This window comes from Megalobrama amblycephala, linkage group LG16 (genome assembly GCF_018812025.1).
Source record: "Megalobrama amblycephala isolate DHTTF-2021 linkage group LG16, ASM1881202v1, whole genome shotgun sequence".
Classification (NCBI taxonomy): Eukaryota; Metazoa; Chordata; class Actinopteri; order Cypriniformes; family Xenocyprididae; genus Megalobrama; species Megalobrama amblycephala.
This window is the reverse complement of record NC_063059.1, coordinates 7830652-7858456: the sequence shown is the minus strand read 5'-3', so window position 1 is coordinate 7858456 and position 27805 is coordinate 7830652. Positions and strand designations below refer to the sequence as shown.

The window sequence follows — 27805 nt, the reverse complement described above, 5'->3', positions numbered from 1 at the left end:
CGCTCGTCCTTGGCTTTTCACCCTGACTGCTGTCTTCACTATCACTGACTGGCTGAATGCATCTCGGGGTCCCTGCCTCTGTCCTTGTGGACGTTCATGCTGATTTTCTTTGATCCAGTCGTCTGCTGTTTCCGTTCTGGCTCTGTTTAATGCCTGTGATTTGTGTTCTAATTACTCAGTGAGGACAATTTTCTTTTCTTATTAAAGACTGTTAACTACATCCCGCCCTGGTCTTCCATCGTTCTTATCTAACAATGTGTGCATGCAGACATCTAACTTTTCCTGCTTATTCATTTCAGGTTCATCATGGCAATGCTGAGAAGTTTTCTGCTTCTTTTCGTCATCTTCTCCATGGGGAATGCAGCAGGTAACCAAGAAATTTATTTGCAAAAAAAATAAATAAATAAAACAAATGTACAATATTCCATTGACTAATATTTGCATAATTAATGAGGAGTTTACAGTGTCTAAAGTACACAGCACATAATAACATAATAAATAAAAATAAAAAGATTCCTTGGTGTGAATATTAAAAGAACCCTAATGTTTATGTACTGCATGCAGTCCGCCAAAAATGCCCCTATGGATGGACAAATTTTGGACTGCTACAATGCTACAAGCACATCTCTCAGCCGGCTAACTGGATCAGAGCAGAGGTAATGTGTTAGTTACAAGGTGATTTGGTCACACTTTATATTAGATGTCTTTAACTACATCTAGATATACAGACGGACAGATATAGATAGATGCAGTGGCTCTCAAACTTTTTTTCCCAGTGGGCCGCACAATGGTCCAAGTGCAAGTCTCACGGGCCGCATATAATTTACATATGACGTCACCAATGCAAACCAATCAGATTTAATGTTATGGTATTAGCAGATAATACTATTATTATAGCCTACCTAGATGTTGCACACAATAAATAACAAATAAAAACTAACTTACTGACATTAGCTTTACAATAATTATCAGTAATGCTCAATGAACACACAAACTGTATCAATCACTTTAAGTTGCTATTTAATTCTGTATGACTGTATATGACTCTCTTCAGCAGCATCGCAATAGTCACCAATCACATAAACGCCTTAAGCACATGTTACTCAGCTCTTTTTACAAACAACACTGAGTGCACTGTAGGCTAATTACAATCTCTGACGATATCAAGCATTCTGTCATGTCGTAATCCTTCGCGCAGCATCGGATCAGCGAGCGCGCGCAGAGTTGGGCTCATTCGGGCTCATTCTAGCCGCGGGTGCGCGGATGCGGTTATTTTTACTGATTTAAAATACATCAAACAAACACATCGAATTCACAGTTCAGTCTTTTGAAATTGTAGGTTTTGCTTGTCAAGTACTTTACCGTGTACGTTTTGATAGTTTGTTTTCCAATTTGAAATGAAATAGGCCTACGCAGAAACGAGAAAACGGCCGTTTCCCGTTTTTTTTCGTTTGTTAAAAAAAATGGGAAAACGAGATTTTGGCTCGATTTTCGTTTTTTCGGGTCACAGACAGAAAACGGAAACACGACTTCAAAACTCGTTTTCCCCATGTGGGCGGTCATTACACGCCCCTTTCAGCCGATTGGTCAATCAAATGAGCCTGTGACGTCATCATCAGTTCGTTCAACAAAATAACAGTCCTCTGCTGGTATATCAGTATGTGTCATATATCGGTTTTCTTCTGTGCAACATAACGCGTATTTCACAGAAATATTTATTTCAGAAAAGTTAATCAGCACGCAGGTTGTTGTAATGCTGTTTGTAGTTTAATATGCATGGTGAAACTGCGCTACCCATACACAGAGGACCGGATGAGAAGCACAGATTTAAAAAAAAAAAAAAAAAACTAGGCCTACAGTTATTTTTTCTATTTTGAAGTCGCAATAAATAGGCTAAGTAGTGTAAGCAATTTAAAAAAAAACGCCCATGGGGACCACTACATAGCTATTTTAGTCATGAAAAAAAAAAGATATATAAACGTTAAGCCAAAACGAATTCATTTAAATCTAAACTGAAGCAGAAACCGGCATTATAACCTAGGCTACCTCTCTAATACTAAAACATCTATGTTGTGTGCGCGTGAGGCGCCGACGCGTTCACTTGAATTTTTATAAAAGCGGAAACAACTTAAAATACTCAGACATGGTCACATATACAGCTCTGGAAAAAATTAAGAGACCACTTAACATTGATTTCTGAACTTGGAGTGGTCTCTTAATTTTTTCCAGAGCTGTATGTAACCATTCGAATATGTGAAGGGTTAAATAGGCCTATTATTTTTGTACACTCACAATAATAATAATAATAATAATAAAAAAAAACATTTTCCTTTCTGTGAACTTCTCAAAAATTAACCAAAAAAATTACCCTGATTCTTCATAATCAGGGTATCTTCCGTTCATTCATGTTTTGATTTGATATTGAAATCAAAAAAATTAGAAAACCGCACATTTTTTCGTTTTTCATTTTTAAAATGAAAACGAAAAAACAAAAAATTGGCTTGATTTTTTTTCTTTTTTCATTCTGGGGTTGGAAACAAATAAGCAGTTTGAAAATTCGATCTCTACATGTGGGCGGGAATGAAACGCCTCTTTCCGCTAATTGGTCAACCAGACGTCAAACCATGTCATCATCAGTTGTTCATCGGTTCCGCTCAACAGAATAAAAGTCCCTCGCTCTACAGCTGTACGGATTCTTAACGCGTTTATTCTACATTTAATCTCGTTCTATTGAAATATTAATTTACTTTGCTGCTGCACACAATTACCCCCATTCTACAACTTTAGCACACTGCCTGTTTTATTGAAGTGACCAACTATAAAAATCTAGCGAAGCTGCTCAACGCACTGGGCAGCGAATGTATAGGCATACATTGAATTAAAAAGTGCAAATCATAGCCGATTGATGTAAATATCTGCAGCAGTCATAACTTTTGTTTTGGACATGGGATGAATTTGAAATATGACAGATATGAAAATATATTACATGTTATTAGTTCATCAAAGCGGTGCTATAGAGAGATGGACTTAAAATGCGAATTGGATGATTTGATGACGGAGGTGAACTCGTTTATGCCAATTTGAAATAGGCTATCACACATTTAAAAAAAGTAAAATAAATAAAGGGAAAAATGTTAAAACAGTGTTAAAAAATAACCATTATAGTGCTCTCTTAAGAAGATATCAATTATACTTTATCAATATTAGGCTATATATCAAAACCCTGAAATAACACTAACAATAATGAGATAAAGAGTATTTTTATAGCCTATTTATTGTCATCTGTCTGTGTCAGAAATTAACTGTAATTGATTTAATTGATTTTCAGGGGATTTTGGGATTTTTTCCTAATCTTATTAAATATGTATGCTTTCTTTTATGTTAAGTTCTTAAATTTAGTCAATTAAATTAGAATAATATGACGCTATAGGTTGTTACCAATTAAATCAGTATCAACCAGGCTTGCAGAGGTGTCAAAGAAGCACCACCTGCAGTTGCTTTTAGATTTATGAGTTGTTAGATTGCTCAGAGAAGGCAGTATATGTGTAGGAATTACAGTTGCATAATGTAATGATATTAATGTTTTACACATCATTTTGAATACAGAAAATTTTAAATGACAAAATGAAACGTTAATTGGATTATGAAATTAATGTCGCCAGTAGGTGTCAGCAAGTCATTGTGTTAATGATTGAGTCATTTATTTAAGCGATTCGTTCAAAACGCTGATTCATTCAAGAATATATCAATTGGATCTCTATAATCTTTTGGGCCATTGAATCACTCAGTCAACTGATTTGTTCAAAGACTCTGATTCATTAAGGAATGAAACACTGCTCTGTACGCTAGGAGTCAGTCAGACAATGGTTCTGATCTGCATTGGAAGTTTAGTCGGCAGAGAAATTAAAACACTGGTTTGTGTGACATTCATTAATACTCAGTATTAATGAATAATGAAATAAACTCAGAATATCGCCTTAAACAAAAGTTATAACTTTAAGAAAAGGAAAAAATAGCATGTTGCCTATTATATGATACACAAGGATAACTGAATATTTGGCATTTGACATGTCCTACACTTCTCTATGAAAAAAAAATAGAAACAAAATAGAATAGGCATAATATTCATAGCCTATCTATCATTTCATATCCATCCCATGTTGTCTAAAACAAAAGACTCAATGTTTCAAAGTTGTAGGCTGGGGGTAGTTGTGTGAGGCTGCAAAGTAAATTAATATTTATGAGATAAACTAATATTTCTCATGATAAATTAATGTCTACACAGAATTAAGCCCCGACTCGAACGATTTGTGTCAAGCCATTCACTAGTCTGGCTATTTGATGAGAAAGAGATTAAATGTAGAATAAACGCGTTAAGAATCCGTACAGCTGTAGAGCGAGGGACTTTTATTCTGTTGAGCGGAACCGATGAACAACTGATGATGACATGGTTTGACGTCTGGTTGACCAATCAGCGGAAATAGGCGTTTCATTCCCGCCCACATTTAGAGATCGAATTTTCAAACTGCTTATTTGTTTCCAACCCCAGAACGAAAAAAGGAAAATCAAGCCAGTTTTTTGTTTTTTCGTTTTCATTTTAAAAATGAAAAACGAAAAAATGTGCCGTTTTCTAATTTTTCTGATTTCAATATCAAATCAAAACATGAATGAACGGAAGATACCCTGATTCATCCGGCGTCTTCTCGTCATCTCCTCGACTTGGTGTTCCCTTGGTGTTTTTACGGTCCGTGTATCTTTTGGTCATTCGTTTTTTGATTTAATAATGAATTCGGAAAATGAAAAACGGCACCTTTTTTGTTTTTCATTTTTTTCAAACAAAACGAAAAACAAGAATTCGGCTTAATTTTTCGTTTTTCGTTCAGGGGTAGAAAATGAACAAACAACTTGAATATTTGATCTCAACATGTGGGCGGGAATGAAACGCCCCTTTCCGCTGATTGGTCAACCAAACATTAAACTGTGCCGTCATCAGTTATTCCGCTGTTCAGGGGTGCGTTTCCCGAAAGCATCGTTGGTGAACCATGGTCGTAAGTCCCATTGAACTCTAATGGCAACGACGGAATTTGCGACCATAGTTCGCTCGGGAAACGCGCCCCAGGCCGCGCACCCATCAAAGCCGCGCAGAACGTCTTCAGCACTCCCGGATCGTGCACACTCCGCCGCTGGCCAGGCTGCTTCTGCTTTACACACCATGACCGTTATTTTCTCGAGAAAAGGAGTTTTCTCGAGAGGTCCGGGGGCATGTCCCCCGTTTGCAACGCAATACTCGTTCCCTTATCTCTCAGGGAACGTAAGTAACCGAGTACGTTACGTTTTGTTATATAACAACCGATATGACAACTTTAGCACATTTATCAGATACATTCATTCATTGTTTTCCATTAAAAACCCGCTGCTGCCGCCACCGTTTCATAATGAACTGAAAATTCAAAACATACTAGCCTACGTTTGCCAACGAACTAAAATCGAAACTGTGATATATGGCTTTGTGCCTTTATAAAACAGCAAAAGACAGTGATTAAGTATACAGTCTGTGCTGCGTGTTTTAAAGAGAAGTGAGCGCCTTTGCGCACGCGATCAGCTGGTGATCAAAATAAAAGCTCAAGGATATATCTTTTAAAAAGAAATGAGTAGGCCTACAAAAGTATTGTAAAAAAAAATGTTTGAACCCTTTTTAATGTCCAGGTACAAGGCAATGCTGTTTCTTTGTTCAATTTGCACACTGTACATGGGTTGAAGCTCTTAATTTTGAGTTTCCAGAGTGCACCAGATTGATGCATTTAACCTTAAAATGTACAAAATTTTCTTCCGGGGGACATGCCCCCGGACCCCCTAGCGGAGGTACATCCAACAAAGTTTTACAAATTACAGTCTCAAATAATGTTCATTTTCTGAACAAGAATACGACAACAAAAGCTCCTTTCATGTCAGTAAAGCTATTAATAGAAAATTGAAATGTCTTTGGACAAATATAGATTTGGGCTAAGCCCCGAATGTTTACAATGTCTGGCTCTGCCCCTGTCAGGTAACAAAACTGACAAAAAATAAAATAAATTATTTCACCCCAATGATACTAAGTAAACATGGACTGACATTGATTTTTAAAATTAGGGTTACCAAACATTTTCTCCGCGCACACGCGTAAACTGAAATTTTTACAAAGTCTCACTCCAGCCAAAGTCCCAAAGTTGGCAACCCTGGTTCTATTCAGAGCTATCGACCCTATAGCCTATTTCTTTCGAAGGTTTCACCATCCACTTTAAGTAATTTGGATGACTTAAAGTCGAGGTGCCTAGGTTTTACACAATTTGCTTTCTTCATTACAAATTATTTGAAACGATATAATAGCGTGACGATCGCAATTATTCTCCCTTCGAAGTGCCCTCCGAAAGGATTATTTATGCCGGTTGGGACGCAGTCTTGGTTTCGTTTGTGCGAAGAAACGGTGAGTGTGCAAGTGAGTAGCTTTGTTAAATTCCCAAAGACAAATTGTCATATAACAATATTTTACAAAAAGGGGTTTACCCTTAAATATTAAATTGTATCTGTACTGTAGCATTACACATATACGCAACACATGCAGTGCTTAGCGCTAAGGAAACGTAGGCAGATTCAGATTTATTTTATTCAGACATTTAAACATTTAACAAATGATGACATAAATCAACATAAAGTCTGAAAAGGAATAGGCAGAAGCAAAAGCTTATTGCGCCTATCCTAAATTAGCCTATAGGCTAATTTACATACGTTAACATAGGCTAATTTACATACGTTAACATAGGCTATTTAAAATATTACACACTCAAACCACAATATTGTTTGTCAATGAATGAAGAAAAATTGTATAAATAAGCAGTTTTGTGTAGTAGAATATAATATTCTCATGGTGTTATAAGAAACAAATAGGCTACATATTTATTGTTTGCAAAAGTATTTAAGTGAAGTCTGCTGGGGGAAAACATAGGCAAATAAACAACATTATTTATTAACACAAGTTATGTCAGATTAAATTAAACAAATAATAGAAAACACAGTATCCAAACTGTAAAATACTGTATTAGCCTACCATCCAAACATATTCTGAATTAAAAGTTCTCTGACTTCTGCTCCTGCAGGATGCATTCTGCCTTGATGTGGGTTCAAAGGATCATCATCATCGTCATCATCATCAGAAACAGCATCTTCCTCACCATCGGCTCCAACGGCATCAACTTCCTCCTCAGGAAGCTGGACATTTTCCCTGACTGCAATGTTGTGGAGAATTGCAGTAACCACAATAACAGAACAGCTTTTGGTGGGGTTTAGCTTCAGGCCACCACTGGACTTGCTGATGCAGCGAAAACGTTGTTTCCACAGTCCTATAGTCCTCTCCACTATAGAGCGTGTCCTTCCATGGGCCTGATTAAACCTTTCCTCTGCAATGGTGGCTGGATGCTGCACAGGTGTCAAGAGGTAGGGGCGAAGAGGATATCCACTGTCTCCCAGGAGCCAGCTATCACCAAAGCCACCTTCTTCAGCCATCTGGCAAATTGCCGAATTGGCCCATGCAAAAGAGTCATGTGTGCTTCCAGGCCATTTTGCCACAATGTCAGTGAACATTCCCTGGTGATCACACACTACTTGAACATTAATGGCTGGATAGCCCTTCCTGCAAATGTACAAGGGCTCATTTACCTTAGGGCTTAATACTGGGATTAGGGTGCCATCAATGATGCCAATCACTCTGGGGATGTTGTCAAGATCATAGAATTGTTGATTGGCCAGCTGTATTTCCTCGGGAGTTTTGGGGAAAACCAGGATGCTCTTCATCAGCTGTAAAAGCAAAGGTGTTACTGTTGTCACAGTTTTGCTGACTGAAGACTTGCTGAGCCCCAGGCCATCACCCACCACCTCCATAAAACTTCCAACAGCAAAATAACGCAGTGTAGCTAACAACTGCACCTCTGGACTTAAGGCGTAGTTTCTTCTTGTTGCCCTCTGAAGGTGTGGTTTTACTATCTGAAATAATTCAAGGATCTTGGTCCTTGGAAGACGGAATTTTCTTAAAATTGCATCATCAGATAGTGAGTCAAGAGGGGTAAAATTTGTCCTTATGTGGGCATTTATATAAACTGATTGACTTCTCAGTCGCCTTCTGTGCTCCAGCTGTAAGAATCTTTGTAAAGCTGCCATTGTTGAGCACTTGAAAAACACATACACACTGTTTTATTAGGAGAGGCATTAGTACACCTGCTTTTGAGTTAATAGAAACACCTTGGCTAATAATCATTCTAAATTAATTAAATTACTACAATTAATTATTACCATCTTTGATTTGTTATAGTAATAAGGTACAACATTAATATATTGTATATGTTGATTTGCTTTAAAATAGACTGTTGTCATTCTGTTATTTCATAATTTTCATTCTTCTCTTAAGAATAGTCTTAGTACTTAAGAGTGTTTTGTGTTATGTTTGGCTTATATTGTCATTGATGATATTAATGTTGTGAATGAACAAAATTTTCATTTACTTTATGGTCTATGTGATGGTGGCTCACCACTAAGTAATAAAATCAAAGTTCCATTTCATATGTTTCATTATCAGGCTTGGTCACGTTATTCAGGTATTTAATAAAGGATGACATGGCATGGTAAACATGCTTCAGCTTCACTCAGTAATGCCTGCATTTTTATATGGCATTAATATACTACTTTGAGTCAAGTTACAATAGTATGCTCTTTTCCTCATATTAAACTGAATGCCCAGTGTATTAGAAAAGCACTTGAAATACATATTACAAAAGAGTATATTTGGCCATAACATTTTTTATTTATTTGTATTTCAGTTCAACTGCTGAAGGGTTTTAACTTCATCACTCAAAAACAAATTGAATGCCATGCACCACACAGCTTCACCAGAGCCCCATTTGCCAGAAGTGAGGCATGATGGCCAACAATGTAGCCAAAAAAAAAAAAAAAAAAAAAAAAAAAGAGGGTTACATCTGTGGATCTGAAAAAAAAGAAAAAAAAAAGATTACATGGCTGTCAGCCACACATGATTTGACTTTCCATACTGAGTAAATAACACAATTTTCACTTACTGTCGGTTGGTAGAAACATGGTTAAAGAGGGCTTGCTGGCTTGTTGTTGCAGGAGTTCCAATTTAGCCCTCCTATAGGCCATAACCTCCTGATGATGTTGGCCTTTCTGCTCCTTCAGGGCCCTCAGTTCTCTCCTGATTCCCTGGAGTTCAGATAATTTCTTCTTCTCCGACTGAAGCAGCTTCTCACTGCAGCCACAACGTCCCCTGTTTCTCCTTTGGCGGGAGATTAATGGCTGGTTTTCTGGAATGCCAGAACGACGTTGCCCAGCACATGAGGAGGCCTCAGACTGAGGGGAGTCAGAAGGAGGAAGCAATAGCCCAAGACCAGGACTCATTGCTATGCTCCAGGGGCAGGCTGGAGGGGTTCTGATGTTCCAGGGGCAGGGTGGAGGGGTTCTGATGTTCCAGGGCCAGGGTGGAGGGGGCCTGATGTTCCAGGGCCAGGGTGGAGGGGGCCTGATGTTCCAGGGCCAGGGTGGAGGGGGCCTGATGTTCCAGGGCCAGGGTGGAGGGGGCCTGATGTTCCAGGGCCAGGGTGGAGGGGGCCTGATGTTCCAGGGCCAGGGTGGAGGGGGCCTGATGTTCCAGGGCCAGGGTGGAGGGGGCCTGATGTTCCAGGGCTCAACTTTGAATTCAAAGGCCTGGTTGACGCACATGCATCTATGCCTCCAGGGATCCCTTCCAAGGCCTCAGGCCCCAGGATGGCCAAAACTCTCTCTTCCTCTGCAGTCAGAGGAGGAACGGAGTTGATACCCCCACCAGTCTTTTTTGCTTCCCTTCTACGTGCTGCAGCCCTCCGTTTTGTCACACTTGCGAAGTCCGTCCACTTTTTTCTAACTTCTTCTGGGCTTCGCTCATAACCATAGCCAGCAGCATTTATTTTTTGGGTGATTTCTGCCCAGGATTTTTTTTTATCAGCATTTGTTACACAATTTTTCAGCTTTGAAAATAGCTGTATTTTTTTATTCTCCACCTCCTCCAAAAGAACTGTAACTTCATTTTTTGAAAATTGTGGTTTTCGCGTCATTTTCATATAGGTCATATGAACACATAGCTGTATGGCAAGGGGACTTAAATAGGTAGGCTAATGATCTTAAGCAAAATATGCAACAGGTGTACACAATAGTATAACAATCACAGTGATCATTGATCAACAGTAAAACCCATCATTTATTTTCATTTTAATTGTGCTGATCTATCAATATTCAATAAGAAATTAATAAATATGAAATTGTGAAATTAATAGTTATAGATTTTTGGGATTAGAGAAGACAACATTGTGTTTATATATGTTTATATTTTATTGTGCAAAGAATGAATGTTGAGTTGTTAACGTAATTACTCCACATCGTCACTAAGAAAGCGCAGTCGAAAAGAGAAAAGAACCAAATTTACAGCAGGTGGCGATATGTGTTCATAGCACCAGTCCGCCATTAGATCGAAGAAGAAGAAGAAGAACGTCATAACGACAGCTCCAACCAAGGTGGTTCAAACCATGGTTTTGCGACACAGGTACCATGGTTTCGGGAAACAGTAGTGACTAGCTAGTTGATTTCTTTAAAGATGCATCGTACTATGGTAGTTAAACCAGCGAGTTGCATCGTTGTACGGGAAACGCACCCCAGAGCAGCAGAATAACAGTCCTTCGCTGCGATGGACTTAATGCGTTTATTGCAACTATATAATCACTTTTAAATTTACATTTAATCTTAATCTCTATCTCTTGATCTTTATCTCTCAAACAGCCAGATAAGACGAATGACTTGAGACAAATCGAGACAGAGCCTATAGACAAGGCTGCGTGTCCATAAAAACGCGTGTTTAGCTCAGAAATAGGCTATTATAATCATTATACCTCAGAAATAACAACTTACTTCGCACCTGCACTCACAACTACCTAATAGCCAACACCTTTTACACACTGCCTGTTTAATTATTGCTGACCACCTATCAAAATCTGTGTGGCAACGCTGCGCGACTCACGCGACAGCACAGAGATAGGCGCACACTCAAGAATTGCATGCGCAAATGCGCCGGCGCGCGCTGCATTTAATTACTTTATTATAGCTTAAATAAAGCGCAAAAGAAACTACGAGCAATGACCGTCGTTGTTCTGTTGTAAGCTAAGTCATGAAATTACCAACCATGCGATTAAAGCTGCCTCAAAACTGAGCATGCATGTATTTGTTGACATGGTTTTAAATTGTTATCCAATTTGTTGGCCTTAAAAACGTCTTAAACATGCACATATGTACACCAGGGAAATCTAAATTTTCGGGGGAGCATGCCCCCGTACCCCCCTAGAAAACTACATTTTCTGACCTCGGTTTATGAAACCCTGCGTACGGCCCGGCTTATTCTATCTAATGAAATATGAGGTAAATGTGCATTTCTACAAATGTGCGCACTTTTGGACTTAAAGTTTGTATGTGTGTATGCACTGTGATCAAAAATAAATGGGCCCAAACCCGATTGAATGTAAAGAAGTAAAGAAGATTTGAGATTATTTAATTAATATTAAGTATTGGCCGGCTAACAGATGGCAGACAGAACGGTTATTTTCTCTGCCAAATAAACTTCCAAAGCAAATAAAGTCACAGAACCGTTGTGTGACTGACTCGCAGTAGGCACACAGTGTTTCATTCCTGAATGAATAAGAGTCTTTGAACAACCCATTGACGATATTCAGTGACCAATTAATATAGACATGCAGCCACTTGATTTTATTCCTGTATGAATCAGCGCTTTGAACGAATAGACAAATTAATAAATGACTCCTTCTATAACACAATGACTTACCGCCACCTAGTGGCAATATTACTTTCATAATCCAAGTATTATTTCATCTTGTCATTTCATATTTCTGAATAAAAATGTTGCTTAAAATATTAATCTCATTATATTATACAGTTGTAATTAATGTGTAAATGTATTTACTGTAAGTAGCTCCGAAAGCATCATGCAGTTGACTGATACTGATTTAACTGATAACAGCCTGTCATATTATTCTAATTTATTTGACTACATTTAAGAATTTAACATTATAGATAGCATAAATATTTAATAAGTTTAGGAAAGAAATTATATATAAAGGTAAAAAAATAATACCCCTGAAAATCATTTGTCCCATATAAGTTAATTTCTGACACTGGTAGATGGCATTAAATATGAAAACCTTTCATCTCTGGTTTATTGTACAAAGTCTTATTTCAGGGTTTTATTCATACAACTCAAACAAGTTCACCGTAAAATCGTTATGTCAAATTCATATTTCACTAAAGTCAATCACTGAAACATTAGATAATGGCATTATGATATCCATCTGTTGCAGGGGCGCAGATAGGAATTTGTAACTGGGGGGGACCAAGCTGTCAGCAAATGATTTAAACTCAATTAGTTATTTGGCGTAATTTGGGCTTTAACTTGTGCTCAAGTAGTTACTTTGCAAAATTTGGGCTAATGCTTTGCACTTAAAAGCCATTGGGGGATTCTTATTTGGAATCACGGATAAACAACAATGAACAAAGGTAAACAAAGGCCTACCTGATCACCACTAGCAATGCATGATCAGACTGTTATTTACTAGTATGCCAATCACCCACCAAAACTTAATTTGTCTTTAGCAAAGTATGTTTTATTTAAACATTTGCTTATCTCAGCATAGAAAGGCTATCATTATGAACAAAAAAAGCAAAGAACCTATGTGCAAAATAATAATAATAATAATAAAATAACAACAACAACATATTTACATAAATAAAAATAAGTATGTATACGGAGTATGAGAAATTCCGTCTAGTGCAGCCAAACAAATTTACTTAATGAAGGACCAAATGAACATACTGCTGGGCAATTTCTTGTCTGTCCAGTCTGTCAAGTCTCTCTTGGTGAATATGGCACACAGCAATGCCATTGAGTCTTTTTTGTGTCATGGTTGATCGCAACCAAGTTTTCAACCTGCGTAACCCACTAAAACTGCGCTCTGCCTCAGCAGATGATATGGGCACCACCATCAACAATCTTACTAATGTCTCTATATCCTCCGTTGCTCCATACAAAAAACAAAAAAAAACATGATTTCCTGCTATAAGAGGATGTCAAAAGTTTATGTAGGCCTTTATTTGTTGTTTGCATAAACCTTGCACCACACACATTTACTTATTATAATTATTTTTATAGTGGCTTGCATGACAGTGAACTCAATTTATACAGTACAATGGGTTAAATGATCAGATAAAACATTATTTCCATTATGTTTGGCTAATTGACTACCATTCATATAACCACAGTTTTACCACAAATACCATGGTTAAACTCAGTTAGAGTAGCAAAACCATGGTTAATTTGTGGTTACCATGGTTTAACTATGGTTTAACTACATGGTTTAACTACATTTTTTTGGTTTTATTTGTAGTAAAACCATGGTTCATTTTCGTAAGGGCATTATTGTCAAACTAGCTATTCTCCTTCAAAAAAATCTAACCTGCCACATATGGGAAAGTCAACAGGCACAGGATACTTACATTGTTTGTTTTTTTTAAAAAAACGAGGTGATTGTTTTTTGTCTCTTCATTCCGAAATCACCGACTCAGTCGGTGTCAGCTCAGTCGGCAGCTACCAGCTCCTCATAGGACCCCGCGTTGCCAAGTCCGCGGTTTTCCATATGGGTTTTCCCGCAGAATTGGGCTACTTCATCACTATTTCCGCGGGCTGTTTTTCATGTCGCGGGTTGAAGCAACACCAAATGTGATTTTTACCGGGGAAGCAGTCCCCCTGAAACGCGATTGGGCTTGTTTTGAGTAGCAATTGGGTGGGTTTTGTTGTAACCTGGCAACCCTCCCGGCGTCACTCAGCAGTCGTAGCAAGCCAAGCACGCACGCGCGCGCGCACACACACACACACACACACACACACAGAGCGTAAACGTCAGGTATCGTGTGTTTATTGACAGCAGAACAGCGTGTAGTGAGAACGTGACTACAAAGTAATAGTGACCGGTGTAGATTATTATTGTGTGTCATCTTGCTCTGCCCCGTTCGTAGGGGGGACGGATCGGGTCACTATGAATCTGGGGGGGACATGTCCCCCCGTCCCCAGTGCCATCTGCGCGCCTGATCTGTTGACTGAATAAAAATCATATTAGAACTATAATAGATGTGCTGTGAACATTAACTACGATGGTGGTCAGCAATAATAAAACAGGCAGTGTGTCAAAGGTGTTGGCTATTAGGTAGTTGTGAGTGCAGGTGCGAAGTAAATTGTTATTTCTGAGATAAACTAGTATAATGATTATATTTCTGAGCTAAACACGCGTTTTTATGGACACACAGAAGAAAGCCTTGTCTATAGGCTCTGCCTCGATTTGTGTCTCAAGTCATTCGTTAGTCTGGCTGTTTGAGAGATAGAGATTAAGATTAAATGTACATTTAAAAGTGATTATATAGTTGCAATAAACGCGTTAAATCCATCGCAGCGAAGGACTATTATTCTGCTGCTCTGAACAGCGGAAGAACTGATGACGGCACAGTTTAATGTTTGGTTGACCAATCAGCGGAAAGGGGCGTTTCATTCCCGCCCACATGTTGAGATCAAATATTCAAGTTGTTTATTCATTTTCTACCCCTGAACGAAAAACGAAAAATCAAGCCGAATTCTTGTTTTTCGTTTTGTTTGAAAAAAATGAAAAACGAAAAAGGTGCCGTTTTTCATTTTCCGATTTCATTATTAAATCAAAAAACGAATGACCAAAAGATACACGGACCTTTTACACGTAGAAAAGGCGAAAAAACATTTTTCACTGTCTTCTTTTCTCTCAGAACGATGATCTGAGTTACTATCACAATTATCGATGCAGCATTAATGACAATCAGGGTATAATCAGGGTATCTTCCGTTCATTCATGTTTTGATTTGATATTGAAATCAGAAAAATTAGAAAACCGCACATTTTTTCGTTTTTCATTTTTAAAATGAAAACGAAAAAACAAAAAACTGGCTTGATTTTTCTTTTTCGTTCTGGGGTTGGAAACAAATAAGCAGTTTTAAAATTCGATCTCTACATGTGGGCGGGAATGAAACGCCTATTTCCGCTGATTGGTCAACCAGACGTCAAACCATGTCATCATCAGTTGTTCGTCGGTTCCGCTCAACAGAATAAAAGTCCCTCGCTCTACAGCTGTACGGATTCTTAACGCGTTTATTCTACATTTTATGTCTTTCTCATCAAATAGCCAGACTAGTGAATGGCTTGACACAAATCGTTCGAGTCGGGGCTTAATTCTGTGTAGACATTAATTCATCATGAGAAATATTAGTTTATCTCATAAATATTAATTTACTTTGCAGCCTCACACAACTAGCCTATCCCCAGCCTACAACTTTGAAACATTGAGTGTAAAAATGTCTTTTGTTTTAGACAACATGGGATGGATATGAAATGATAGATAGGCTATGAATATTATGCCAATTCTATTTTGTTTCTATTTTTTTTTTTCATAGAGAAGTGTAGGACATGTCAAATGTCAAATATTCAGTTATCCTTGTGTATCATATATATATATATATATATATATATATATATATATATATATATAATAGGCAACATGCTATTTTTTTTTCCTTTTCTTAAAGTTATAACTTTTGTTTAAGGCAATATTCTGAGTTTATTTCATTATTCATTAATACTGAGTATTAATGAATGTCACACAAACCGGTGTTTTAATTTCTCTGCCGACTAAACTTTAATTCCTACACATATACTGCCCTCTCTGAGCAATCTAACAACTCATAAATCTAAAAGCAACTGCAGGTGGTGCTTCTTTGACACCTCTGCAAGCCTGGTTGATACTGATTTAATTGGTAACAACCTATAGCGTCATATTATTCTAATTTAATTGACTAAATTTAAGAACTTAACATAAAAGAAAGCATACATATTTAATAAGATTAGGGAAAAATCCCCTGAAAATCAATTAAATCAATTACAGTTAATTTCTGACACAGACAGATGACAATAAATAGGCTATAAAAATACTCTTTATCTCATTATTGTTAGTGTTATTTCAGGGTTTTGATATATAGCCTAATATTGATAAAGTATAATTGATATCTTCTTAAGAGAGCACTATAATGGTTATTTTTTAACACTGTTTTAACATTTTTCCCTTTATTTATTTTACTTTTTTTAAATGTGTGATGGCCTATTTCAAATTGGCATAAACGAGTTCACCTCCGTCATCAAATCATCCAATTCGCATTTTAAGTCCATCTCTCTATAGCACCGCTTTGATGAACTAATAGCATGTAATATATTTTCATATCTGTCATATTTCAAATTCATCCCATGTCCAAAACTCAGGGTGTTGTCTAAAACAAAAGTTATGACTGCTGCATATTTACATCGACTACTGATTTGCACTTTTTAATTCAATGTATGCCTATACATTCGCTTAGCCTGACTACGTCAGACTTCCTACTTCCGCTCAATTTCATTTCGCTTCTGTACTCAGTCTGATACAGCGTCAGAGCTTTGTGTTTGCCACCGGTCTGGAAACAGCCGGGCCAATCAACGAACAGAGGGCGGGCTGAGAGCCGTGACGTAGATGCTAAGCGCCGAGTTTTACATTGTAGGTTAGAGAAATCGAAAACCGAAACGACCGCGGAAATGGGAAACGAGACACGGGATGCAAACTTCGGGATGCATTAACTTCGCATAATCTGCAAAAGTCGTTTACAGCCATGTTCACTCCGGTATTTCGCTCACATCATCATGTGTTTACAACAGGTTTACAGTGGAAGTTCAATCATAGATTTGAGTTCGATGCATGATGTCTGTGCTTCGATGCGGCTGTACAGGCGGATAACATACGTCATAACTAAACGTATCTGATTGGCTTACGGGTAACCAATGATTTTAAACTTCAGACAAGCGTCCCCTAGCGAGAGAGAAAACACTTCTCTATTATGCCATTCCAGACTCTGTCTACGAAGCAAAGTGAAGTAGCAGAGTCTGGTATTACCAGGCTAACATTCGCTGCCCAGTGCGTCGAGCAGCTTCGCTAGATTTTTATAGTTGGTCACTTCAATAAAACAGGCAGTGTGCTAAAGTTGTAGAATGGGGTAATTGTGTGCAGCAGCAAAGTAAATTAATATTTCAATAGAACTAGATTAAATGTAGAATAAACGCGTTAAGAATCTGTACAGCTGTAGAGCGAGGGACTTTTATTCTGTTGAGCGGAACCGATGAACAACTGATGACGACATGGTTTGACATCTGGTTGACCAATCAGCGGAAAGAGGCGTTTCATTTCCGCCCACATGTAGAGATCGAATTTTCAAACTGCTTATTTGTTTTCAACCCCAGAACGAAAAAAGGAAAATCAAGCCAGTTTTGTCAAAATGTGCGGTTTTCTCATTTTTCTGATTTCAATATCAAATCAAAACATGAATGAACGGAAGATACCCTGATTATTCGGATGGCAAATCTATTCATAATTGCACTGATTAAACCCACTGCTTATCACTCAATAAAAGAATCACATTGCTAAGTGTTTTTGAACATTTTGATTTCGTTTGGTTTAATAATTAACATTACCTTTGCAAGTCTGACTCTCACTGCGCTCGTGAATTAGCAGAACTTGACTGGGACATTCAAATGCTTAACAAGAAAAACGCTTCATGTGACAAACGAACAATTCTGTATATTTATTAAAGCATACTGCGTGGAGATACGCAAATGAGCCCAAAATATGAACGCCACACGTTTATAAAAAGGCTTTCCTCTCGTGTCCTCTCAAGAAAAGGCTTAATGCACTTAGACTGATATTAAAGAGACCAAATTCTATTTACAAATAAAGCACATGCTGAAAAACGGATGAGACCAAATATAAACTTTCAGTATCTCTTAAAATGCAAGCATTTTATACATTTTCTTCATAATGGTTTTTATAAAGGTATGAAACTGCTTAGTGTGGTTGTCATTTGTTAAAATAAATATAAAAATACATTGTGTTCGTGTCCGCTGAATTTGACCCACAATCTCTAATTCTCCTCATCTGTGATCGTGGAAAAGGGGGATTACAATGACAACAGTTGTAGGCCTACTCAGTATGCTCGTTTAAGCACCATTTAAACGTTTCCAACATATAAATGAATCGACTTTTCTCAGTGTGTTGATCACATAGATTTATTTGGATATTCATACGATGGCTGAAGCTGTGGTGAGCGTCCAGCGTGCGACACGGTAAACAGATCAACATTGTAAACGAAATTCTACAAAACTTCAGTGAAAAAAAAATAAAAATAAATAAAATGATCATGCGACGCGATAAAATAGCTTCTATTCCCTGCAAACGATACCATTAAAAATGTTAACGTTCCACTTAATGGCAGAAACAAAACAAAAGGTAAGCAAGAATCTGTATTAATTTCAGTACGAGTAATAGAGGGCGATCCTGTCAAAATGGCGGCGCCGCCCCGGCATGCAACGAGGCGTGACGTCGGTTCGTATTCTCTATATCAAATCAAAACCAAGCGGCAACCTCCCCCTTTCTCTCGTGAAGCCAATACGGAAGTAACTTAAACTGCGATTCATCGACTGGCCGCTAGGGACAGGCTCCAAAAGAGAGCAGAATCTCATAGAGTCCCATGTTAAATTGGCCAAGTTTATAGCAGAAAAAAACATGTTTACAAGTTGGTTCAAATTGTGGTTTTGGTCTATACTGCTATTTTTGCCCTTCATGACAACTCTGAGGGGGGTGAATTTTTTTATAACTTATCCGTTTAAATTATATTAAGCCTTAAAGTTCTGCATAATTAAGGGCGTGGTCACTTGAGTGACAGGTGGATTGGCACTGCTCTCTGTGAGCCTCATGTTACCTCAGCTGCCACTGAATTTGGCATCTCAGCCGTTTTTGTGCTTTTTTCTCGATTATTTTATACAATTATAAAATATGGCTTGCTGCATAATATTCGAGACTGATGTGTGTCTGTGTAGATGCGCATGCATGGGGAAGAGACAGAACACACGTTGTCGGATCGTGGCATTGGCTGAAAGTTTTGATTGTGAGATTTACTACAATGACAATGGCAGGAGGATATCAAAATCCGACAGCACTGCTTGGATATTATAACTAAAACTGCTGCACTATTTTGAAAAAAATATACTTTGGACACGGTCTCATTTGTTTGTTAGATACGATCGTATACAGTTTTACAACATAAAGGCTGCTCAGATTGCATCCTTTCTTGAAGAACGATAACAGAGAGCAGATCATTCAGAAGAAATGTGAAATGTTTTTTTGTTTTGCAATGGACACTCATATTTTACCCAAGTGCCATGGATTGGATTCATCTCGCGATCTCTATTTCATTATAAAGGTATGAAGTCCCATTTGATTTTCCATGTTGTTATTTGCACAACCAACACTACTGGTGTTGGAGGATCTATATCTTAAAAAACACTGTAGATTGACAGTAAACCTTTAGAACATTCTGATGATAAAACTTATCTTCATTAATATTTTAGATCGTATCTTAGATAGATATTTAGCTCCTTTGCTTGCTAACATGGTCACGTCGAGCTAGGCGGGCGTGGTTTCAGCAACCAGTCATATCAGCTCAAACCACCTCCCCGCCTCTTTGCCCATTTTCAGTTATCCGGGAGTGACGTGCGGTGATGCGCAGCTAAGATGGCCGCGGCCTCATTTAGGCGTCAAAACTGCTGTTCAGAACTCTATGGGTGACGTCACGGACGCTACGTCCATATTTTTTTACTGTCTATGATCAAAACATGAATGAACGGAAGATACCCTGATGTGTGACCTCGCTCATTAACAACTGATTCTTCCATTCTTCTTACCTTCGATGCTGATGTTGTGACTCTTGCATGTGTTCCTTCATTGTATTTTCCTCATTTTGTTTTTCTCCTCTAATAACAAATTTGACCATTTTTGACCAGGCTTAAATTTACAAAATGAATGGCTACTGTTTGAATTCTTCCTAAGCGCACACTTGTGTTTGTTTCGTTAACTGAGTGATTGCGTCATTAGCCTACATTGCCTGATGTCTGAAAATAATAAATGCTCACCAAAATTATTTTATGACAAATAAAGCATTATAGCTCATTTATATTTATTTAATTCACTTTAATTTAAATTTTAAAACAAAAAGAAATTGTATGCTATATATATATATATATATATATATATATATATATAATATTATTATTATTATTATATATATATATATATATATATTTTTTTTTTTTAATTGTGGTCGGTATATCGCGAGCCGCATTTATATTCGTGACGGCCACAGGTTGAGAACCACTGCTCCACACCCATTCAAGTGTCGCGTCGCGCGATTCGCGCCCAATGACACTCACTGGATGTCATAGCAACTGAATCATCGAGGAAAACGTACTCGGTTACTAACGTAACCTCGGTTCCCTGAGATACGGAACGAGTACTGCGTATGGGGAAAGGTCTCCTTTTTCCCCGTTACTGAAGCCTTTTTCAATAACGCAGTGTAACTGCATCGTCATTGGTTCACTCATAGACAAGTTGTTGAACCAATGACGGCGCGGCATAGCTGCGCGACCTATGGCGACAGAGCGCGCGAATATTCCCGCCGAAATGGGCGGGGTTTAGGGCTATATAAGCGGGCGTTTCGCCATAGGATTTCAGGTCATTCGACTGAAGCGACGACACTGAAGCCGCAGCCTCGTGGCACGGCATGTAACGCAGTACTCGTTCCGTATCTCAGGGAACCGAGGTTACGTTAGTAACCGAGTACGTTCCCTTTCGATACTTCACTCGTACTGCGTATGGGGAACGAATTCAACCGCGCCGTGCCACGGCAGGGAACGACTGGACTTGTCTTGGGCACCGTGAGGGAACCAGAGGACAAGTGAGAAGGCCGGAGCCGTCGAACCCTCGTTACACTACAAAAAGGGAGTTAACTCCCAGAGTGGCATGAAGCGGAGCTCGATAGAGGCCGCTGGATCATACCGAGAGGACCCGAGCTTGTAAGGTCGGGACGTCCAAATGATAAAATCTGACAAAAGTGGACGGCGAGGACCAGCCGGCCGCCTCACAGATGTCTTTAATCGAAACTCCACTAGACCAGGCCCAAGAGGAAGCCATTCCTCTAGTAGAGTGAGCTCTAACTCCTATGGGGCAGTCGAGGCCCATAGAGGAGTAACAAAGAGCAATAGCGTCGACTATCCAACGCGAAAGACGTTGCTTTGAGACCGAAGACCCTTTGGTGCGGCCACCAAAGCAGATAAAGAGCTGATCAGATTGCCGAAAAGGCTGTGATCGATCAACGTAGGTCCTTAATGCCCTGACAGGGCAGAGTAGTTCCAACTCTTGCTCGTCCGATGAGGGAGGAAGCGCTGAGAGGGAAATAACCTGTGCTCTGAATGGAGTCGAGAGCACCTTAGGGACATAGCCATGCCTAGGTTTCAAAACGACTTTGGAGTCGTTGGGCCCGAACTCAAGGCATGCAGGGCTCACGGAGAGGGCCTGCAAGTCACCAACTCGCTTAACCGATGCTAGTGCAAGTAGCAGAGCGGTTTTGAGTGTCAGGGGCCTGAGGTCAGCTGAACGCAGTGGCTCAAAGGGAGGCCCTTTAAGAGCTCTGAGGACCAAAGAGAGGTCCCAGGTGGGAACAGTGAGAGGACGAGGAGGATTTAATCGCCTAGAACCTCTCAAGAAACGCACCACAAGGTTGTTTCGTCCCACTGACTGGCCAGCGATAGGAGCGTGAAACGCTGCAATGGCTGCTACGTAAACTTTGAGCGTTGAAGGGGTGCGACCCAGATTCAAACGCTCCTGGAGAAAAGACAGTATCGGAGATACGTCACACTCCACTGGGTCTATGTTGCGTGTAGAACACCAGTCAACAAAGACCGACCATTTCTGGGCGTAGAGGCGTCTCGTGGACGGAGCTCTTGCCTGAGAAATGGTATTCAGCACGTCCCCGGGGAGGTTAGCAGGCTCCCGTCGAGGGACCAGAGGTGCAGAGCCCAGAGTTCTGGCTGGGGATGCCAAATCGTCCTGTTCACCTGAGAGAGGAGGTCCCGTCTCAGGGGGATCGGCCACGGAGCTTTTGTGGAAAGCCTGAACAGCTCTGAGGACCAAACTTGGCTCCTCCAGAGCGGGGCCACCAGGAGGACTCTGTGCTTGTCTTCCCTGATTCGTCTGATGACCTGTGGGATCAGAGCGATCGGGGGAAAAGCGTAAAGGAGGGTGCTGGGCCAGACATGGGCCAGCGCATCTTCCTCCTTCGAGAAATAAATTAGGCAGTGAGAGTTGCCTTCTGAAGCGAAGAGGTCTACCTCTGCCTTTCCGAAGAACTCCCAGATCATGAGAACCGTCTGGGGGTGGAGCATCCACTCGTCTGAGGGGACATTGCTCCGAGATAGCATGTCTGCTCCCAAGTTTGTTCTCCCGGGTATGTGAGTCGCCCTGAGCGACTGAAACCTCGGTGATGCCCATTCCAGAAGACGCTTCGCCAGAGCGCATAAGCGGCTGGACGAAAGACCGCCCTGGTGATTTATGTATGACACCACTGTCATGCTGTCCGACTGGACTAAGACGTGGCGCCCTGTCAGGTGTGCCTGGAACGCATGAAGGGCTCGAATCACTGCCAACATCTCGAGGCAGTTGATGTGCAGATGGCATTCCTCGTGAGACCACGAGCCGAAGGCCGGTCTGCCCTCGCAAAGAGCGCCCCAACCTGTGTTGGACGCATCCGTTGAGAGCACCGTCCTTCTGGACACCGCCTGTAGGGGTACCCCTTGGCTGAACCATACAGGGTTCATCCAGGGTTTCAGAGCCGCCAAACAGGCCTGATTGACCCTGAGACGCAGGCGTGAGGAGGGACCCGGAACTTCAACCAGTACTGCAGAGGCCGCATCCGAAGAAGGCCGAGCTGCAGAACCGGGGAGGCGGAAGCCATCAGCCCTAGCATCCTCTGGAAAAACTTCAGAGGGAAATAGGCTCTGTTCCTGACCGATGCCGCGAGCTGCTGAATGGCCAGAGCGCGCTCTGGAGATACTACAGCCATCATACGGACTGAGTCGAAAACTGCACCCAGGAACGTTATACGCTGGCTGGGGAGCAGTGAGCTCTTGGCAAAGTTGACCCTGAGACCCAGGCACTCCAAGTGGCTGAGTAACACGGATCTGTGATGCTCCAGCTCGGCTCGTGACTGGGCTAGGATGAGCCAGTCGTCGAGGTAATTGAGAACCCGGATTCCCATCTGTCTCAGTGGGGAAAGCGCCGCGTTCATGCACTTGGTAAAAGTGCGAGGAGCTAGGGACAGTCCGAACGGAAGGACCATATATTGGTAAGCCACACCCTCGAACGCGAATCTCAAGAATCGCCTGTGATGGGGGGCTATCTGGATGTGAAAGTATGCATCTTTCAGGTCCAGCGAGCAGAACCAGTCCCCGGGGCAAACCTGCGCGAGGATCTGCTTCAGCGTTAGCATCTTGAACTTCCGTCTCATGAGGGAGAGGTTCAAGAGCCTGAGATCTAAGATGGGTCTGAGACCGCCATCTTTTTTGGGAACTAGAAAATAACGGCTGTAGAACCCCGAATTGCTCTCTGAGGGGGAGACTATTTCTATAGCTCCTTTCCTCAGAAGAGACATGACTTCGGCTCGGAGGACATGAACGTCGTCCGTGTTGACTGAAGTCTGAAGCACCCCGCTGAAGCGCGGGGCCTTCGGGCGAACTGAAGCGAGTAGCCTCGACTTATGGTTCCCAGAACCCAGCTTGACACTCCGGGGATGGCCCACCAGGCCTCGGCCCGCGTGACAAGGGGCTGAATGGTATCGGGTGACGGGCCGCCAATCGGGGGCCCGTGCAGCGGGGAGAGTGGAAGAGGAACTTCGCTCTTTCTTAGAGAAGGTACAATATTCATAGTGTTCGCCATAAGAATAACGTTTTGCATGGACGCAGCACTGGGCCCAGTTAGTACAACACTGAACATATCTCCCACGCCCGGAGCTGAACGAGGCGGAGGGGGGGTGGAACGAAAGAGCTTTTGGGGTGGTCCGGCCGTGGCGAGACTTTGCCCCATCCTCTTCCTTCCTGAAATATCAGGAGGGCTTAGGAGGCGTCGGGTCCAACGTAATCTTAGGCCGGGGTCCCTGACATTGCCTCGGGAAGGAGGAGCGCTTACGATGGCGCTGTTCCTTGGGTGGTGCTGCCTGAGAGGTAGAGGGGGCAGTTTTGTTCTGCTGAGCCGGCACAGACTTGGGGCGGCTGGAAGCAGACGTGGAGCTAGGGCGTTTAGGCAGGAAGTGTCGCATAGCCTGAGATGACTTTTGTGCTGCAGTAAAACGCTCCGTAAAGCTCTCTACTGCTGGCCCGAAGAGACCAGAAGGAGAGACCGGGGCATCCAAAAAGGCCGTCTTGTCCATCTCCTTAATCTCGGTCAGGTTGAGCCACAAATGGCGCTCAAGCACGACCAGGCTGGCCATGGATCGTCCAATGGCCTGAGCTGTGGCCTTTGTGGCACGCAGGGCTAAGTCAGTGGCGCTGCGGAGGTCACGGAAGGCAGGTGCATCGACGCCGGACTCATCCAGAGAACGGAGGAGCTTCGCTTGAAACACCTGGAGAATAGCCATGGCGTGCAGCGCTGAGGCAGCCTGGCCCGCGGACGTATATGCTCTGCCAGCCAGGGCAGAAGTGGTCCTGCAGGGCTTGGATGGAAGGGCCCTCTTAGTTTTCCAACCCACAGCCGTGGGGGGACAGAGGTGAGCCGCCACCGCTTCGTCCAGGGGCGGTAAATGCTCGTAACCCTTCTCTTCAGAGCCATCCACAGAGGTGAGAGCTGAATAATGCGTAGTACATAGGCGGGCAGAATACGGGGCGCGCCATGACTTCGTCAGCTCATTGTGAACCTCTGGGAAAAACGGTGCGGCGCGTTGACAAGGGGCCTGGCGGGAACCCGGCAGGAACCACTCATCGAGCCTGCTCCGTGATGGCTCCTCTGGCGGAGCCCATTCGAGGTCCAAAACCTCTACTGCTTTCGAAAGGATGCAGAAGAGCTCGGCATCCATACCCGGCTTGCAGTCAATGGGCTCCAGCGAAGGAAGGCGGGCGGGGTCAGAATCACCGGCCCAACCTTCGGATTCAGAGGCCGCGAGAGACATGACGTCATCAAGCGGCTCGTCCTCAGAACCGCCAAAAGAGATGAGGTCGCTCGCATCTGCCAAGGGATGCAGCTCAGGGCGGGAGAACAGGACGGGGGACTGCTCTCTCGGGGAGAGGGTGAGGCACGCGGGGAAGCCGGCGTGACGTCATCCAACTCCGTGCACTGGGCCGCTCTACCCCGCCGTCTCTTCCTAGCCGGCTCGCGGGAGGAAGAAGACGGGAGGGCGCAAGCGGCGAGCGCAGAGAGGCGAGACTCATGTTCTCACAGTGAGAACACGAGGTCCCGGTGAGCGCGGCCTCTGCATGGGGTCTGCCCAGGCAGCCGACGCACTCACCGTGACCGTCGTCGTCATGCAGAGGGGCTCTGCATGTGCCACACGAGTGGCGCGGCATTTGTAACAACGCCGCCGCCGTGAAAACGGCGTTTGAGGGGCTCTTTTAGAGCGGCGAGGGCCGCTAGAGCAGTGAAAACCGCTGTTGGAAAGCTCTTTTAGAGCGGCAATAAACCGCGGGAAAATCGCTCTTTTAGGCGCGCCGGATGGCGGCAGGAGACGGGCTGGCAGGCGGCCGGAAGCGGGAAGCGGGCGGCTCGAGACGGCGCTCGAGGCGGCAGTCGACGAGGGCGCTGGCGCTTCTTCCTCGGCGAGCTCAGCAGTCCGCTGCGGGAGCCTCTTCGACGGCGGCGAGAGCTTCTTTCCAGGCGAGCTTCTTCCAGGCGGCGAAGGCTTCAGCCGGAGATCAGCGAGGAGCGATGTGAAGTCGTCGCTGAAGGAGAGAGAACCATTTCGGCGGGAATATTTGCGCGCTCTGTCGCCATAGCAGCTATGCCGCGCCGTCATTGGTTCAACAACTTGTCTATGAGTGAACCAATGACGATGCAGTTACACTGCGTTATTGAAAAAGGCTTCAGTAACGGGGAAAAAGGAGACCTTTCCCCATACACAGTACGAGTGAAGTATCGAAAGGGAACTTTAAATATCTCGCCTTCGCTTTAATTTCAGACCATCTCCAAAAAGACATAAAACACTAAACAAATGATGCTGACATGCGTTTATCAAAGTAGGAAATCCAGACTTTTAATCCCTTAACACAATTACCGCTGTTGAAATACGAAATTGAGGCGGGTCCGAATTGAATTCCCTCCGGCTCCGGACTTTGAGAAGTGCTGGATAGATGTATAGTTATTCTAAGGTATCAAGTGATTAATTTAAATGTTAGTTCATATCAGTTAAAGGCACTTAATATAAAGTGGAAATTGTTGTTTTTTTAGAGTAAAACTTTCTTTTTGCAAAAATAAATACAGAAAACTGATACTGAGCAAATAATCAGAGCAGACATTGTTTGCAAATGTATAAAATGTTGTTTAAAAAGTCTTATGCTTTTATGCTAAAAAGATTAGATTTTGTATTGATAAAAAAAAATCTGTCTCTTTAGAGAAACTGTCAAAGTCTTGGTGCGAATCTTGCATCGGTGCATAATAAACTGGAACATAATTTCCTGCTGGGCATGTTGCCTTCTTCTGACACACGTTCTTGGGTTGGTGGTCATGATGGTGTACAAGTAAGTTAACTTGTGTCCTATAGAGACCTGTTTGTCTTAACTGACATTTCTGCTATAAACACTTTCTAATGTAGATGGTTTGACTTCAAAGATGAACTTTATTGGCTTTTTCTAAGTCTGACTACAGTAGTGCACTCTTTGTATTCACTCTCTCCACTCTTTAGGACGGACAGTGGTTGTGGACTGATGGAACTGCATTTTCATATACCAACTGGTGCCCTGGAGAACCTAACAATTCACTACAGCCCGAGACCTGTTTGGACATCAACAACTCCCGTAAGAATGCAGTCTGTTTTTTGAATACTTTAAATTATAATTTACAATACTATAACTTCATATCATACAGTAACATGAAATAACTCGTGTGGATTTCACAAAGTGCCTTAAGTTGAACATTCTATTTTATTTTGATTCTAACACTCTATAATGATCAGAATAATGTATTTCATTATTCCACTCTACAGATTACCATTGCTGGAATGATGCGCCCTGTTCAATCTTAAAGAGCTATTTCTGTGCTAAGAGGGTTGGTTGTGCAGTTCCACAGTGATTTGATTGAACTACATTTACTTTTTCTGATCTTATCTTTGCAAATGTTATTCTGAAATCAAGTCTCTTCTAAACTTCTCAATATCTTCTCTGAAACACTCCAAGTTAATACAAGCATTGATAAAGCAAATCATGTGCATCACAATCTAATTCATGAATGTAAAAATATAAATGTATTGTGTAGCTCAGTTTGAGGATTTGTTTATTAAAATGGTCATTTGCAAGTTTGTTTCCTACAATGGATTGTAAGCAAATATGACCCTCATCCAGGGCTCTTTTTGTTTTCTGTCTCATAAAATATCCCATTACTATTTCGGTGTGAGAACCCAGATAGCAGACCAACACCGAATCAACACCGAATCAATGTTAAGGCATCAACCACATTATCATTGAATCATTGTTGAAATGTAACGCTGATTTTTC

At 41.6% G+C, this 27805-nt stretch overlaps 1 protein-coding gene across 1 annotated transcript; it reads left to right on the top strand.

The window, feature by feature from the left end:
• On the top strand, positions 1 to 27519 carry LOC125249534 (ladderlectin-like). Its single transcript, XM_048161844.1, has 5 exons — positions 1 to 367; positions 565 to 656; positions 26708 to 26833; positions 26998 to 27109; positions 27298 to 27519. The coding sequence occupies exons 1-5, from the start codon at positions 307 to 309 to the stop codon at positions 27381 to 27383; spliced, it is 477 nt and encodes a 158-aa protein (XP_048017801.1). The 5' UTR covers positions 1 to 306; the 3' UTR covers positions 27384 to 27519.
• The last annotated feature ends 286 nt before the right edge of the window (positions 27520 to 27805 follow it).

What these genes read in the sequence shown, in the direction of transcription:
- LOC125249534 (XM_048161844.1), top strand. Translation starts at nt 307, where the DNA reads ATGGCAATGCTGAGAAGTTTTCTGCTTCTTTTCGTCATCTTCTCCATG. An exon ending in CTCCATGGGGAATGCAGCAG is followed by an intron (nt 368 to 564) that starts GTAACCAAGAAA and finishes TACTGCATGCAG; the next exon opens with TCCGCCAAAAATGCCCCTAT. An exon ending in GTGGTCATGATGGTGTACAA is followed by an intron (nt 26,834 to 26,997) that starts GTAAGTTAACTT and finishes TCCACTCTTTAG; the next exon opens with GACGGACAGTGGTTGTGGAC.